At 45.8% G+C, this 12,994-nt stretch overlaps 1 protein-coding gene across 1 annotated transcript in view; it reads left to right on the top strand.

Annotated features, from left to right (window-relative positions):
- Window positions 1-283: 283 nt before the first annotated feature.
- Window positions 284-12,994, top strand: part of LOC129674300 (chromatin remodeling regulator CECR2) — a 101,130-nt gene continuing 88,419 nt past the window's right edge. Inside the window, exon 1 of the mRNA XM_055604208.1 lies at window positions 284-511. Within this exon, the coding sequence (XP_055460183.1) occupies window positions 386-511 (126 nt within the window). The 5' untranslated portion in view covers window positions 284-385. The remainder of the gene's footprint in view (window positions 512-12,994) is intronic.

The following is a 12,994-nucleotide window of genomic DNA, read 5'->3' on the forward strand; positions in this document are numbered from 1 at the left end:
TGTTGTGGTGCGCGCCGGCCCCGCCCCCTCCTCGTGGGCGGCCCCTCCCCCAGGCCTCGGCCTGGCCCCCCTCCCCACCCCGCTCCCCCCCGCCACCCCCAGCCCCATCTGTTTTCCCCGGCGCTTGAGTGGATTATATTGTACGGGACCCGGGGGGCGGCCGCACGGGCCGCGGCGGGACGGGGCGAGCGCGCGGCCCCCGGCGGCTGCCCGAGCAGCGGCCGCTTGAGCGACTCGGCCCGCCGCTCCCCCCCCCCCCCCCCCAACCCCCGCCCGCCCGGCGCGCCGGAGCCTCACCGCCCGTGCTCACGCCGAGCGGCGGGAGAAGAGGCGCTTGCGGGAGTCGGAGCGAGCGGGCGGGCGGGCGAGCGAGCGAGGCGGGGAGATGTGCCCGGAGGAAGGCGGCGCGGCCGGGCTGGGCGAGCTCCGCTCCTGGTGGGAAGTCCCGGCCATCGCGCACTTCTGCTCGCTCTTTCGCACGGCGTTCCGCCTGCCCGACTTCGAGATCGAGGTGAGTGGCCGGGGCGCTGCGCCCCTCCGCGGGCACGAGGCCGGCGGCACCCCGGCGCCCCGCGCGCCCTCGCCCGCTTTTGTCGGCGCGGGACCCGGGGGGGCTCTCCCGGGACTCCTCGGGCCCGGCCTGGGGGCGCGGGGGGGGCTCGGGGCCGGCGGGCACCGGGACGGGGTGCGGGGGGCCCCCCGCGGCGGCCGGGAGGGAGCGGCCCCGGGGCAGGGCCGGCGGGGCTCGGGGGTCGGGTCGCGCTCGGCCGACCCGCCGAGGCCCGTAACTCTCGGGCGCTTCCAGTCAACTTCGGGCGGGCGCGGGATGGGGCCTGGGCGGGCGCTCTCGGGGGAGCGCCCGGGGCGCCGCGGCTGTGTGTGGAGGGAAAGTTTGGGGTCCCCCTCCCTCCTCCGAGGAGCGCGCAGCCCTCCGCATTCGGGGAGCTCGCTCGCTCTCTCGCTCTCTCTCCGGAGTCGATTTCGCCACCATTATTCCCCCGGGCGAGCGAGGAGGAACAGGGATGGCTTTCTGGCCAGGCCGAAGGTGCTCTCGGGACCCGAGGCTTTGTGAGACCTGGACAGAAATCGGAGGGTCCCAGCGGCGAGGACGGTGGCGGGAATGCGGGAAACGGTCCGGAGCAGCATCCTGACTTTTATTTTTTTGGAAGGCGGCGTGAAATAGGTGATTGGCTGGCAGGTTGCGTTGCTTTCTCTTCTGTGGTCGTCTGTGTGGTGACTTAGCCACCTTCTTCCTTGGGACAAAGGTACACGGAACTGCTGGTCAGTTGCTGTTTTCAGCTCTGTGGATGGCTTCGCAGTTGAAGTTAAAGCCATTTATTTGGAAGGTCTGGCCGTTGTGGTTGACCCTCCACCCCCACGAGTCTTGGCTTTTTTTTTTTTTTTTTTTTAATTTGTTGACTCCTGAGGTCTTTGCCCACCTTTATTTTTAAGTCCGTTGTGTTTGCAGAAATATCACTGGCTTCTGCTATGAATGAAGCGTGGGAACTTCTGTTGCAGAGTTAATGAAATCGGAAAATTAAAACGATCACAGGGGCTAGGTTAGGAGAACGAAGAGGAATGTAGTCTGAAGCTGGGGCCACTCGTTGGCTTTTGGAGGTACTTTTAAAACAATGTGAATAGGTTGGTTGGTAGGGTTCTCCAGGCTGTGGGCTTCTCCAGGTTTTAGGAAAATGTAACTTGTGGATTTCACACAACCTCAGCGCGTTTGTTTACAAAGTTTGAACGTGATGTAACGAACATTTTTGTGATTTAATTTGGTAATGAAATCGGACTGCAGAGATGAACAATTTGAGGAATCTTACAGGGGAAGAGATGCTTAATGATTCTGACGTCCTGCGTTTCCTTTTCCTTGGTTTGAAATCCTGAGTAGTCTTAATTAAATCCTGCTGTTCAAAATGGTGGCTGCGGTGTGTGTGTTTGTGTAGGGGTGTTGCTTGTGACAGTGCCATCTTGGGTGCTGGTAAACTTGTCCCCAGCTCGTTTTCCTTTATCAAGAGAAACTAAAGTGAGTGAAGAACACTACTGTTGGGGAAAATGCCAGCTTTCTAAGTCCTTGTATTTCCATTTTGTTAGTGGAAAAGTAGATGAAACTCATTTTGCCTTAATTATACTCAAAATACTTAAGATTGATTTCTATGCTAAATTGTAAATCGTGGGTTTTCTCGGTGTTGGGTGAAGCCTGATTCCTCTAGGAAATGTGAGCTCTTACTGTCCTTTCCATGTCTACTTGACATGGTGTCTTTTTATTCTAGTGGTTAAGAAAAAAAATGTTGTGTGGGTGTGCAAGTGTCAGCGAGCGCTTGGGAAGGTCAGAGGACAATGTGAGGAATTGGTTCTCCCCTTCCCTGGTGAGAGCCCCAAGAATCAGGTTGTCAGGCCTGGCACCATTTCCTTCACAGGGATCCATCTCTTCTAAGTGTTTTTGGAAGAGACACTTCTGTCGGTTAATGTACATACTTCAGATACCACCACCCTTTTCTCCCCTCCTATGGAGATGATGAGAAAGTGTGTTACAAATGATGCTTTTTCCCTCTTGAAGCTCCAGTATTTAGTTTAGGGTTTTGAGTAGTTACTAAATGTTGAATTATCTGAAATTCTAATTCTCTAAGAAATTTGACTCTGATCCATCAACAATGAAGAATTTCCCAAAGACGCCATCAGTGACTGTGTTTATTTATTTATTTATTTTTAAAACAACAACTAGTTTATTGGTTAGGCCTTGCAGTGCAGTGTACAAATACACCAGTGCTGAGCTTGAATGTACCTGGTGGACACATGGGAAGACCACATAGTCTTAATTACACCTTGAAAAACTATAAACGAGGAATGTCAAAGTTGGACCTTTAGGAAGCCAGTTTTCAGTCATGTGAAAAATCCCATTTTACCCCCTTTTCTAGTCTGAATCCTTGGATGCATAGAAAATTTAGGAAGCCGAATCTTTAAGGAGCTGGTTTCTGTCCCAGGTGAAGCAGACCCTCAGCTGGGTGAAAGGCTCCAGGATTCTTGCTGCTGTTCTGTAAGAGGTCAACACCTCCCACCTAGAGAGCAGGTCTCTGTGAAGTATGGGAGGTTTTGTTTTTTTCACGTAGAAAGGTTTTTGTGCTCTCTTAATTAACCTTAAACTGATAGTTTCTTCGGAAGTGTCAACATACTTTGTGGTGTGTTGTGCTATGTATTGAACTCAGGGTGTTCATACATGCTAGGCATGCACTGTACCACAGTCTTTCCCCAGCCCCTTTCTTCTTCTTCCATCTTCTTTTCTTTTCTTTCTTTCTTTCTTTCTTTCTTTCTTTCTTTCTTTCTTTCTTTCTCTCTCTCTCTCTCTCTCTCTCTCTCTCTTTCCTTTTTTTTTTTTTTTTGACAAGGGTTTCACTATGTAGCTGTGGCTGGCCTGAAACTCACTATGTAGACCAGGCTGGCCTCCAGTTCACAGAGATCCTCTGCCTGTGTCTCCCAAGTACCCTGCATTTTTCGCTTTTCATTTTAAGGCAAGCTTAAACACTTGTGTGTTGCTGCCCCAAAATAAATGTTCTCAAACAATCCTAACAAAAATCTAAGGGTATAATAATAACGTTTTCAGTTGTTCAGATTCTTTGTTCACGGGAGGAGTGTAGCTCGGGGTTGAGCACTTGCTAGAATACCCAAAGTTTGCCATACTTTTCCTTCCTGGTTTTAAAAAAAACATACGAATATTACACAAAGCTTAATTTTTAACAAAATACAGATAAATGAATTGAAATAAGTCAGTCTTCAATGGGGGGGGGCAGCTAAAGCTGTACCCTGATACTTGGGTAAAAGTCTTCTGTTAACATATTTAGAAATTCCTATTTTCCTAATAGGTTTGTGTTGTAGATCAGGTGTTGCTTTTAGTTTTCTGAAGAGACTAAGGTTTAGTTAGGCATTAATAGATTAAAGACATTGCCTTCAGTATTTAGTTACCATTAAACACTTACTGTGTTTGGGGTTTTTTGATGTAATGGAACTGAACCCAGGGTTTTAATATGCTAAGCATTGAGCTACAACCTTAGCTTTTCTTTTTCCTTTTTCTTTTTTTAAATGTTTATCTATTACGTATACAATGTTCTCTCTGCACGTACACCTGCATGCCAGAAGAGGGCACCAGATCTCATTATAGATGGTTGTGAGCCACCATGTGGTTGCTGGGAATTGAACTCAGGACCTCTGGAAGAGCAGCCAGGGCTCCTAACCTCTGAGCCATCTCTTGGACTCCCCCCCCCCCCCCCCAAGAGTCTCTCTTAGAGCTAGGGTTGGTGAGTAAGTAGCTAAGCAAGCAAGGCTTCAATCCTACCTCAGCTTCCTTAGTAGTTTGGGTTATAGGCATGACCATTTATTCATCAAAGGAGCTCATACTTTGGCCCTTTTTGGGCACTTTACCCAATAGAATCCAGTTACATATGATTTAGCTAAAGCCAAATACTTTGCATTTAATATTGAAGTGGATTAGGTTAGTTGTTTTTCCCTGATTTGAAACTAAGAAAGATAAATTTAGTACTTGTTTCAAGTTGAAATAAGACAATGGAAGGCAATGATTTTCCATAACAGAGCAGCAGTTCTTTGGGGGTTTTTGTTGAATGAACCTTTCAAAGAGGTTGCCTAAGACCATCAGAAAAAGCAGATTATTATTTTTAACAGCAAAATTACAGTTATGAGGTAGCAACAATTTTTAAAAATAATTTTATTGTATTGGTTTTGCCTGTATGTGTCTGTGTGAGGGAGTAAGATCCCCAGAAACTGGAGTTAAAGACAGTTGTGAACCGTCGTAACGGTGCTGGGAATTGAACCTGGATCCTCTCTGGAAGAGCAACCAGTGCTTTTAACCCCTGAGTCATCTTTCCAGCCTCAACAAAAATAATTGTGTGGTTGGGGGTCACCACAACATGAACTGTTCTAAAGGGGTTGAAGCATTAGGAAGGTTGAGGAGAGAGAGCGAGAAAGGCGAGAGGAGAGAGGGAATGAATGAATGTTCCTCATGACAGAGCTGGTTCAAGGCTGGAGTGGTTAGCCATGTGGATGTGTGGAATGTTTACATGGGTTTGAGTGGTTTGTATAGTAGTGACGACCTGATCCAAATTGGAGGGATCTTTCTTTCCTGAGATCCTTCCCTGTCTGTCCCCTACAGGGTTTCTCTGTGTAGCCCTGGCTGTCCTGGAACTCCTGACCAGACTGGCCTTGCACTCATAGAGATCCCCTGACTCAGCCTCCCAAGCGCTGGGATTAAAGGGGTGCACCACGGCTGCTCAGCTTCTTTCCTGAGATTCTTGGTTTTTTAGCCTTAACCTTGCCCGCCTTGAGTCTTCTTCCTAGTTGGTTGGGTGTGGCTGAAGTCCTGCACTTGGAGGGGTGATGTGCGGCCAGGATGTGTAGAGCTTTGTGTTTTGCCCTCCGTATTTCTGTTTCTAGCCCCTTTGTCAAAAGAATGAGCCAGAAATTATAATCAATAGAAGTAACAAAACTTCTATGAAGCATAAGTTAGTTTTATCAGCTGTTTTAGGGATGGGTAATAGATTTTGTGTACAGGAACAAAAGTAGTCAGGGTAGGCATTAAACTTAGCACTTTAATCAAATTCTTTTTCTTTCTTGTTCTTGTATTTTATATTTTGAGCCAGGGTTTCTCTGTGTAGCCCTGGCTGTCCTGGAACTTACTTTGTAGATCAGGCTGGCCTCAAACTCAGACATCTGCATGCTCCTTTATTACTGAATGCCACGCGATTAAAGGCCTGCCCCACCACTGCCTAGCTTTTTTATTTTACTTTTGAGACAAGGTTGATTTTACTCTCACTCAGGCTGCCTTAGGACTTGGTACAGTTCTCTCGCCTTCCCCTCCAGAGTGCTGGGTTATGTGAGTCCCCTTGCCTGCAGGAGCTCATTTTTAAACCCCCTGAAGTGAAGAGAGTCAAGTTAAGGTAATAATTTCTTTTTCTTTTTTAATCAGCTTACACATTTAATCAGAGATTTTGGCAACCTCAGGGTTGTCAGTCCATTCACTGTCTTCCCTGGTGCAGTATCCTCCTGCACCAACGCAGCTGCATCAGTCCCGCTTGCAGAAGACAGTTTCTTTCTGATTGTTTGTCCATGGCTGTCAGTCGTGCTATGTTCTGGTCTAGACTCTTATCATTGGTGGGCTTTGGGGTCTTTCTGTCTGGCCTAGTCACAGGACCACGAGGCACATGTTAAGGTAATAATTTCTATTGACGTGTTTATGAAGCATCTGTGTGCTAGGCAGGGCACTATCTGGTAAAGGTACAGCTATGTGTGTAACACAGAAATACCTGCTGTCTGGGTGGATGTCTCAGTGGATAAAGGAGTTTCCTGTCAAGCTTGAAGACCTGAATTTTATTTATACCTTGGAACAACATAGTAGGTAGGAGAGCACTGACCCTTTCAGGTTTTCCTCTGACCTCCACACGTGTGCACACATACAAAATAAATAATAAATATTAGTATATTTTTCTGAGACAGGCTTTTTCTGTTTAGTCCTGGTCTTCCTGGAACTCACTATGTAGACCAGGCTGTCTTCTGCCTCCCAAGTGCTGTGATTAAAGGTATGTACCACCATGCCCAGCCAACACAAAATAAAAGTAAAGTTTCAAAAGTACCTGCCCACTTCTTTTTCTTTTTTTTTTTTAAAGATTTATTTATTTTATGTATATGAGTGTTCTATCTGCATTTACACCTGCCAGAAGAGGGAATCAGTTCACATTATAGATGGTTGTGAGCCACTATGTGGTTGCTGGGAATTGAACTCATGACCTTTGGAAGAGCAGACAGTGCTCTTAACCACTGAGCCATCTCTCCAGCCCCCTGCCCACTTCTTAATGGACAAAATAGAAATGATGAAGTCCAGGGAGGCTTGCTAATGGTCATGCTGAGTGATAGCTAATTCAGCTTGAGAGAGGGATAAGGATGGTTTGCTGAGAGTGTTTGAGTGGAACTAAGGCAAATGTCTTAAAATGGTTTAGAGATGGGACTGCATGCCTTTAATTCCAGCACTCTGGAGCAGAGTACTCTTTGAATTCAAGGCCAGCCTGGGCTACATAGTGAAGTCTAAGCCAGCCAGGACTATGGAAGACCCAGTCTCAAAAACAGACACAAAAGACAGTTTAAAAAATTACTCCTTGTTTTTATGTGTATAGGTGTTTTGCCTGCGTGCAGGCATATCTCTGTCCGGTGCCTGCAGAGGTCAGAAGACCATGTAGGATCCTCCGAGGCTGGAGCAGAAGGCTGCAAGCCAGCATGTGGGTTCTTGGAATTGAACCTGGGCCCTCTGGAAGAACAGCAAGTAGTCTTAACCACTGTGCATCTCTCCAGCCTCAGCAGAAGCAAAACAAGTTTAAAAAATGATTTAAGATTGTGTGTGTTTTCATACTACGTACTAGTGTAAAACATATACTGTGGGGCTGGAGACATGGCTCAACGGCTAAGAGCACTGGCTGTTCTTCCAGAGGACCTGGGTTCAGTTCTCAGTTCTCAGCACCCACATGGTAGTTCACAACTGTCGGTAACTCCTGTTTCAGGGGATCTGACACCCTTCCGCAGACATACATGCAGCCAAACACCACTGTACATTTAAAAAAATGTGCTTTGTATCCCAGGGTGGCCTAGAACTTGTAGCTGTCATCCGTTACAGTTGTGTATTATTTTGGTCTAAAGATCCTCTCCCTTACCCTCCCCAGTGTTTCTCTGTGCAGCTCTCAGACAATTTTTTTTTTTTTTAACATCTTTCTATCTTTTGAAGAGTCAGAATCCCCCTTTCTGTGTAGAGGGAAAAGGAGGACAGGATGTGAGTTGTAGAAGGGCAAATCCACAATGCAATTTGGGTCCTGTTTATGCCAACATTTTAACAGGGAAAGCTTTCTAACTCCCTGCGCACCCCCCAATCCCTCAATCCCCCGTTTTTTTATTTTTGGTTTTGTTTTTTTAATACCACAAGGAGCTTCAGAGAAGTGGGGACCCCTACAGTTCTAGAAGGGTTGGTTTCTTGTTCCTGAAGGGCACTCCATGTTGATTTGGTATTTGGCTTGCCTTCTAACTTGAGCTTTGCTTCATTTTCTGGAGCATAGGAAAGCCTAAAATTCAACTTGGGTAGTAAAGCCCTTGATAGCAAAGTCTTTTTTTTTTTTTTTTTTTTTTCAGGTTTATGGAAAAACAACTGCAGATTTAAATGGCTCTGTGTGGTGTTTAGAAATTCATCCCAACTGTAGGCTGAATGACCTGCAGGTTGGAGAGACTGCTGAGTCCAGAAGCTTCAGCATTTCCTTGGTGTCAGGGTCTGCCTCAGTGATCTGATTCTAGGGCGGAGACCTCAGGAGCATGCTTAGCTCTCCCCTCTCCTCGAACACACACTTGTTGGTGTAATAGCTCTTGATGATGGCTGGGTTGCCTTCAGGTGCTAATGCAGCCCCTGTGGTAAAGGCGATAGCAAAGTCTTAAGGTGGTCTTCCTGTGGTGTTAAGGATCCAGAATGAGGAGTTCTGGCAGAGGGTTGAAAACCACCAGTGAAGAGTTAAAGTGCAGTGTGTTGATAGTTGCATCTACAGCCTTCTACAGGCCAAGCCCAGCTCTACTACTGCATTTCAGTTCCTGAACAAATTTTCAAAAAGCATTAGGCACCCGAGTTGGCTCTTACTCGCCCTTGACATGAAGTTGTGATCTTAGGAGGATTACTTTGATTTCAGATTTGTAGCATGGGAATTTCAGATGGTTCCTGCCTATTTCCTAGGAGGGACTGTTTCTGAATATGCCTGCCTTTAGGTACCATTGAATCATGCAAATAAGTCATCAGTAAGGGTTAGGCTCAAGGTTGTTACTCAAATTGTACAAGCTAATTTTTTTTTTCCTTTTAACCAAATAGAAGCTGCGAATCCATGCTTGCTTGGCATGCCTGTCAATTACATTCTCTTTCTCTTAAACTGGAAACTTACCGGCAAATAAGCTTTTTTGATAGGACCTTCTGAAGGTTGACATCTTCACTATTTCTGTTGTCCTCAGACTGAACTAATGCTTTATGCTTGATATTTGGAGGGATTCTGGAGAATGAATGTCTTGAATTATGTTATTTCTTCTTGTTCTCTTTTTCAAGACAGAGTTTGTGTATGTGGCCCTAGATGTCCTGGAACTAGCCCTTTATCTCAGGCTGGCCTTGAGCTCAGAAGCCTCTGCCTCCTGAGTGTTGGAGCTAAAGGTCTGTGCTGCCACCTCCCAGCCGCAAAAAAAAAAAAAAAAAAAAAGGACGTGCCCTCGCTGTAGTTTATACCAGTCTGTAACTCATCTGTGGCCAGGCTGGCCTTCCGCTCCTCACAGTCTTGGTGTCCAGCCTGTAGATCAAGCTAGCCTTAGTCCTGCCTGCCTGCCTGCCTACCCTTTAGTGCTGGGATTAAAGCTGTGCCCCACCATGTTCAGCTTCCGAAGAAAGTGTTTGGAAGGAAGTTTAGGTTGCACCCTGTTACTGCACATGTCAGACAGAAACCTGGTAAACAGATACTTGGTAATCATCCCCTTCTCCCTTTTGCTCTTGTCTTTCTAGAATGGGTCTCACTATGTAGACCAAGTTGCTCTCAAAATCTTGGAGAACTGCCACCTCTGTCCTGAGTGCTGGAATCAGGCGTGTGCCACCACACCCCGAGATACATGACATGGGTTATTCTGATTTGGAGGGAAGAGGGTGACTAACGTGTGCTGTGGAGTGCTCGGTGCTGCTTAGAAAACACGCAGGACTGTGGTGATGTGCGCCTTCAGTCCCAGCTTTGGGATGCAGAGGCAGGAGGATCTCTGTGAGTTCATGACTAGTCTGGTCTACAGAGTTCCAGACAGCCAGTGCTCTGTGACACAGAGAAATCCTCTCTTGAAAAACCAAAACCAACCAAACAAAAAAGATGTGAAACATTTCAAGGATGTGTTCACCTATCTTTGACATCTTATCATTGGGTTGTACCCCCTTCTCTTTCTCTCTCACACTGGGCTGGACCCTGAAGATGGCCAGGCTAGCTAAGCTAAGCACGCTGGCTGCTGCGTCTCCAGCTGCCTAGCCTTCAACTGAGCCTGAGAATTGACCACCCTCTTTTGTTTTTTTCTTTCATTCCATTGTTGTGCCCTACTCCTGATGTCCCAGGGACTGTTCTGGGCATGTGTGGAGGAGGGGTAGAATTTTGGGTCTGCGTCAGCTAAACCCCAGAATTCGTTTAATAAGGTGCAGTGAAGTCAGTCACTTCTGCTTAAAGGCTTTTTCTTATTTTCTTTTTAAAAATACACTGTTCTTTGAGTTTTTCCAAAGGCATATGATCTCTTAGAATAATGCTCTTGTGTCATGTGTCTTATATTTCATTAGCCACACATAGGTTTCAAATGTAATTACATAACAATACATCAGGGCTAGTGTTCATTTTCTTGTTTAAAGTCTCTGACCTCTGCCGACCGACCTGAAGGGTACTTGGCTGGTGTAGGTAAAAGCATGTACTTTGCTGCTTTCCCCTGCAGTAGCTTTAGCCCTGATTCTGTAGCACTAGGCTCTTGGGCTAAGTCAGGTCTACTTTCTTCCCTGGGGTAGGTTTGCTGGAGGAAATGTGTTACTGGAAAGTAGTAAATCATAGCATATGATCACCTCAAGTATGCATTGATAGCTCTTGTTTGTCCCACATCAAAGAGTCAGGGTGGACATAGAGCAGTGATTGGGCCACAGTAATACCAGCCCTTCACTTCTTACTGTTTAATTTTAAATCGCCTCTGAAGTATAATTTCTAGGATTGGGTAAGTTCTTAGCACTGAAAAAGCTGTTAAGCAGTCTTGTTGACTGGAATAGTTAATTTCTTTTTTCTTCTGACCACTTCCTTTTACTGAACACCCCTTCCCTGAAAGATCATTGTTTCTACAACAATGGCACTTGGGGCAGGTTATTTGCCTGACAGTGTGTTAAATTAACAGATCTGCTCCCTTGGGGAATCCTTTCTCTTCTCCATTTCCTTTGTGTCTCTTCTCTCTTCCTGAAAGGTTATTTGTGGGTTTTTATGCCCTGGAGTTTCTAATTCAGACAACTTTGTTTTATAAGGGAAAAGAGAAATTGACTTGTTGGTATAATTACTAGGACTTTTGGCCCATTCTTTGAGTAGTGTTGGTTTGGACTAGTATCCCATACACATGTACTAAGTAGTTTGTGTGTGTGTGTATGTGTGTAGCAGGGAGACAGAAACACAGAACATGTGACCCTGTGCATCTGCCTGTAGAGGCTAGAGGTCAGCTTCCAAATGTTTTCCTCAATTGCTTTCTATCTTTAAAAATTATTTTTTTTTATTTTTACGTTTAAATGATTTTGTATGTGCATTATTAGTTTTTTGCCAACATGTATGTCTGTTTGAAGGTGTTGGATCCCTGGAACTAGAGTTACAGATAATTGTGAGCTGCATTGTGGCTGTTTTGAATCGAACCCTGGTCCTCTGAAGAGTCACTCTTCACCACTGAGTCTTCTTATTTATTTATCCAGCCTCTTACTCATTTTTGAGACAGGGTTTACTATGCAGTCCTGGCTGGCCTAAACTTGCTATGTAGATTAAACTGGCCTTAATTTTACAAAGATCTTGCCTTTGTTTCTCAAATGCTGGGATTATAGGTGTGTGCAACCATAGCCATCAATAATAATAATAGTAATAATAACAAGAGTTAATAACTATTACTACTATTATTACCACTTTGGTTTCATTTTTGAGAGTGTCTCCCTATGTTCTGTTGGGCTCATTCCAAGTCAGCATGGCTAGCAGCTAACAAAGTTCTCAGTAGAGAATGAGGTTGGTAGAAGTGATGTAAGCAGCATTACAGCAGCCTTGATTGCCAGACTCAGTGGCCTTAATATTTCAGGAAGCGGGGAAGCAAGGTTTTAGAATTCTTTTGTGCCAACTGTTGTGTTTTGCTTGTTTGGGGATTTCTTTTAGATGGGGGCTCTGTGTGTAAAACATGAATGAGTCCAGGAAAGTTCCTGGCGAGTGTGTCTGCCTTAGGAATGGGTGTCAGTAAGCACTCAGGTGGTCATACGTTGTCAGTAAGTAGTCACAAGATGAATTCTGCATTCCCCCGTGCTGCAGGGAAGTACAGGAAAATTCCATTACTTGGAAGGGGAAAGATAGATGACTTGGAGCAGGTTTTTTGAGTGAATGTGAAGAAGGGTGTGAGGAGGATGAGAGGGTAGAGAGGCGGTGAGGCAGGTAGAGGCAGCCCCTGATAGGCCCTTTTTCTGAAAGGCGGTAGGAAGTAGAACTCTGGGAGGAAATGTTTTAGGACTGCCTCTCATGAGCAGCGTGCTGACTGGCGTGTGCGTGCCAAGGTGCTGGAGGGTATGCACCCAGTTGTGTGCAGTGGGGCCAGAGCCGGACATCAGGTGCCTTCCTCTCTTCTTCAAAACCATATTTTGGGACCTTGGTGCTTGAGATTTGAATTCAGGTCCTCAGCAAGCACATTAACCTGCTGAGCTCTCTCTCCAACCTCTAGACACATTCATAACAAGAAAAAAAAAAAAGGAATTAATCACAATTCCCAAATGGTTACCGTTTTGGCATAAGTAAAGCAGGTCAGTTGTGAGACCCCGTTCCTTAAGAAAAGCTAGCATTTGAAAATTTGCTCCATGTGTCCTGTCAGTATTTCTCTGGACACCCTGATGTTGGGGAGCAGTTACCCCATTCTAGGAGTGTTGGTTTCCCAGCATTTATATCCTCATTAGGTAAAATGAGAACCTGAGGATAGAAAGTTACTTTTCAGAGTGCATGGTAACGCATGCCTTAATCCCAGCACTTCGGGAGGCAGAGGCAGGCAGATCTCTCTGAGTTCAAGGCCAGCCTGGTCTACAGAACAAGTCAAGGACAGCCAAAAACCACCTTAAACTTTGACCCTGCCTCCAGTGCTGTAATTTACAGGCATGAATTATGATAGATAGATAGATAGATAGATAGATAGATAGATAGATAGATAGATA

The sequence above is a fragment of the Psammomys obesus genome, unplaced genomic scaffold, assembly GCF_907164565.1.
Source record: "Psammomys obesus unplaced genomic scaffold, mPsaObe1.curated_primary_1811, whole genome shotgun sequence".
Taxonomy (NCBI): Eukaryota; Metazoa; Chordata; class Mammalia; order Rodentia; family Muridae; genus Psammomys; species Psammomys obesus.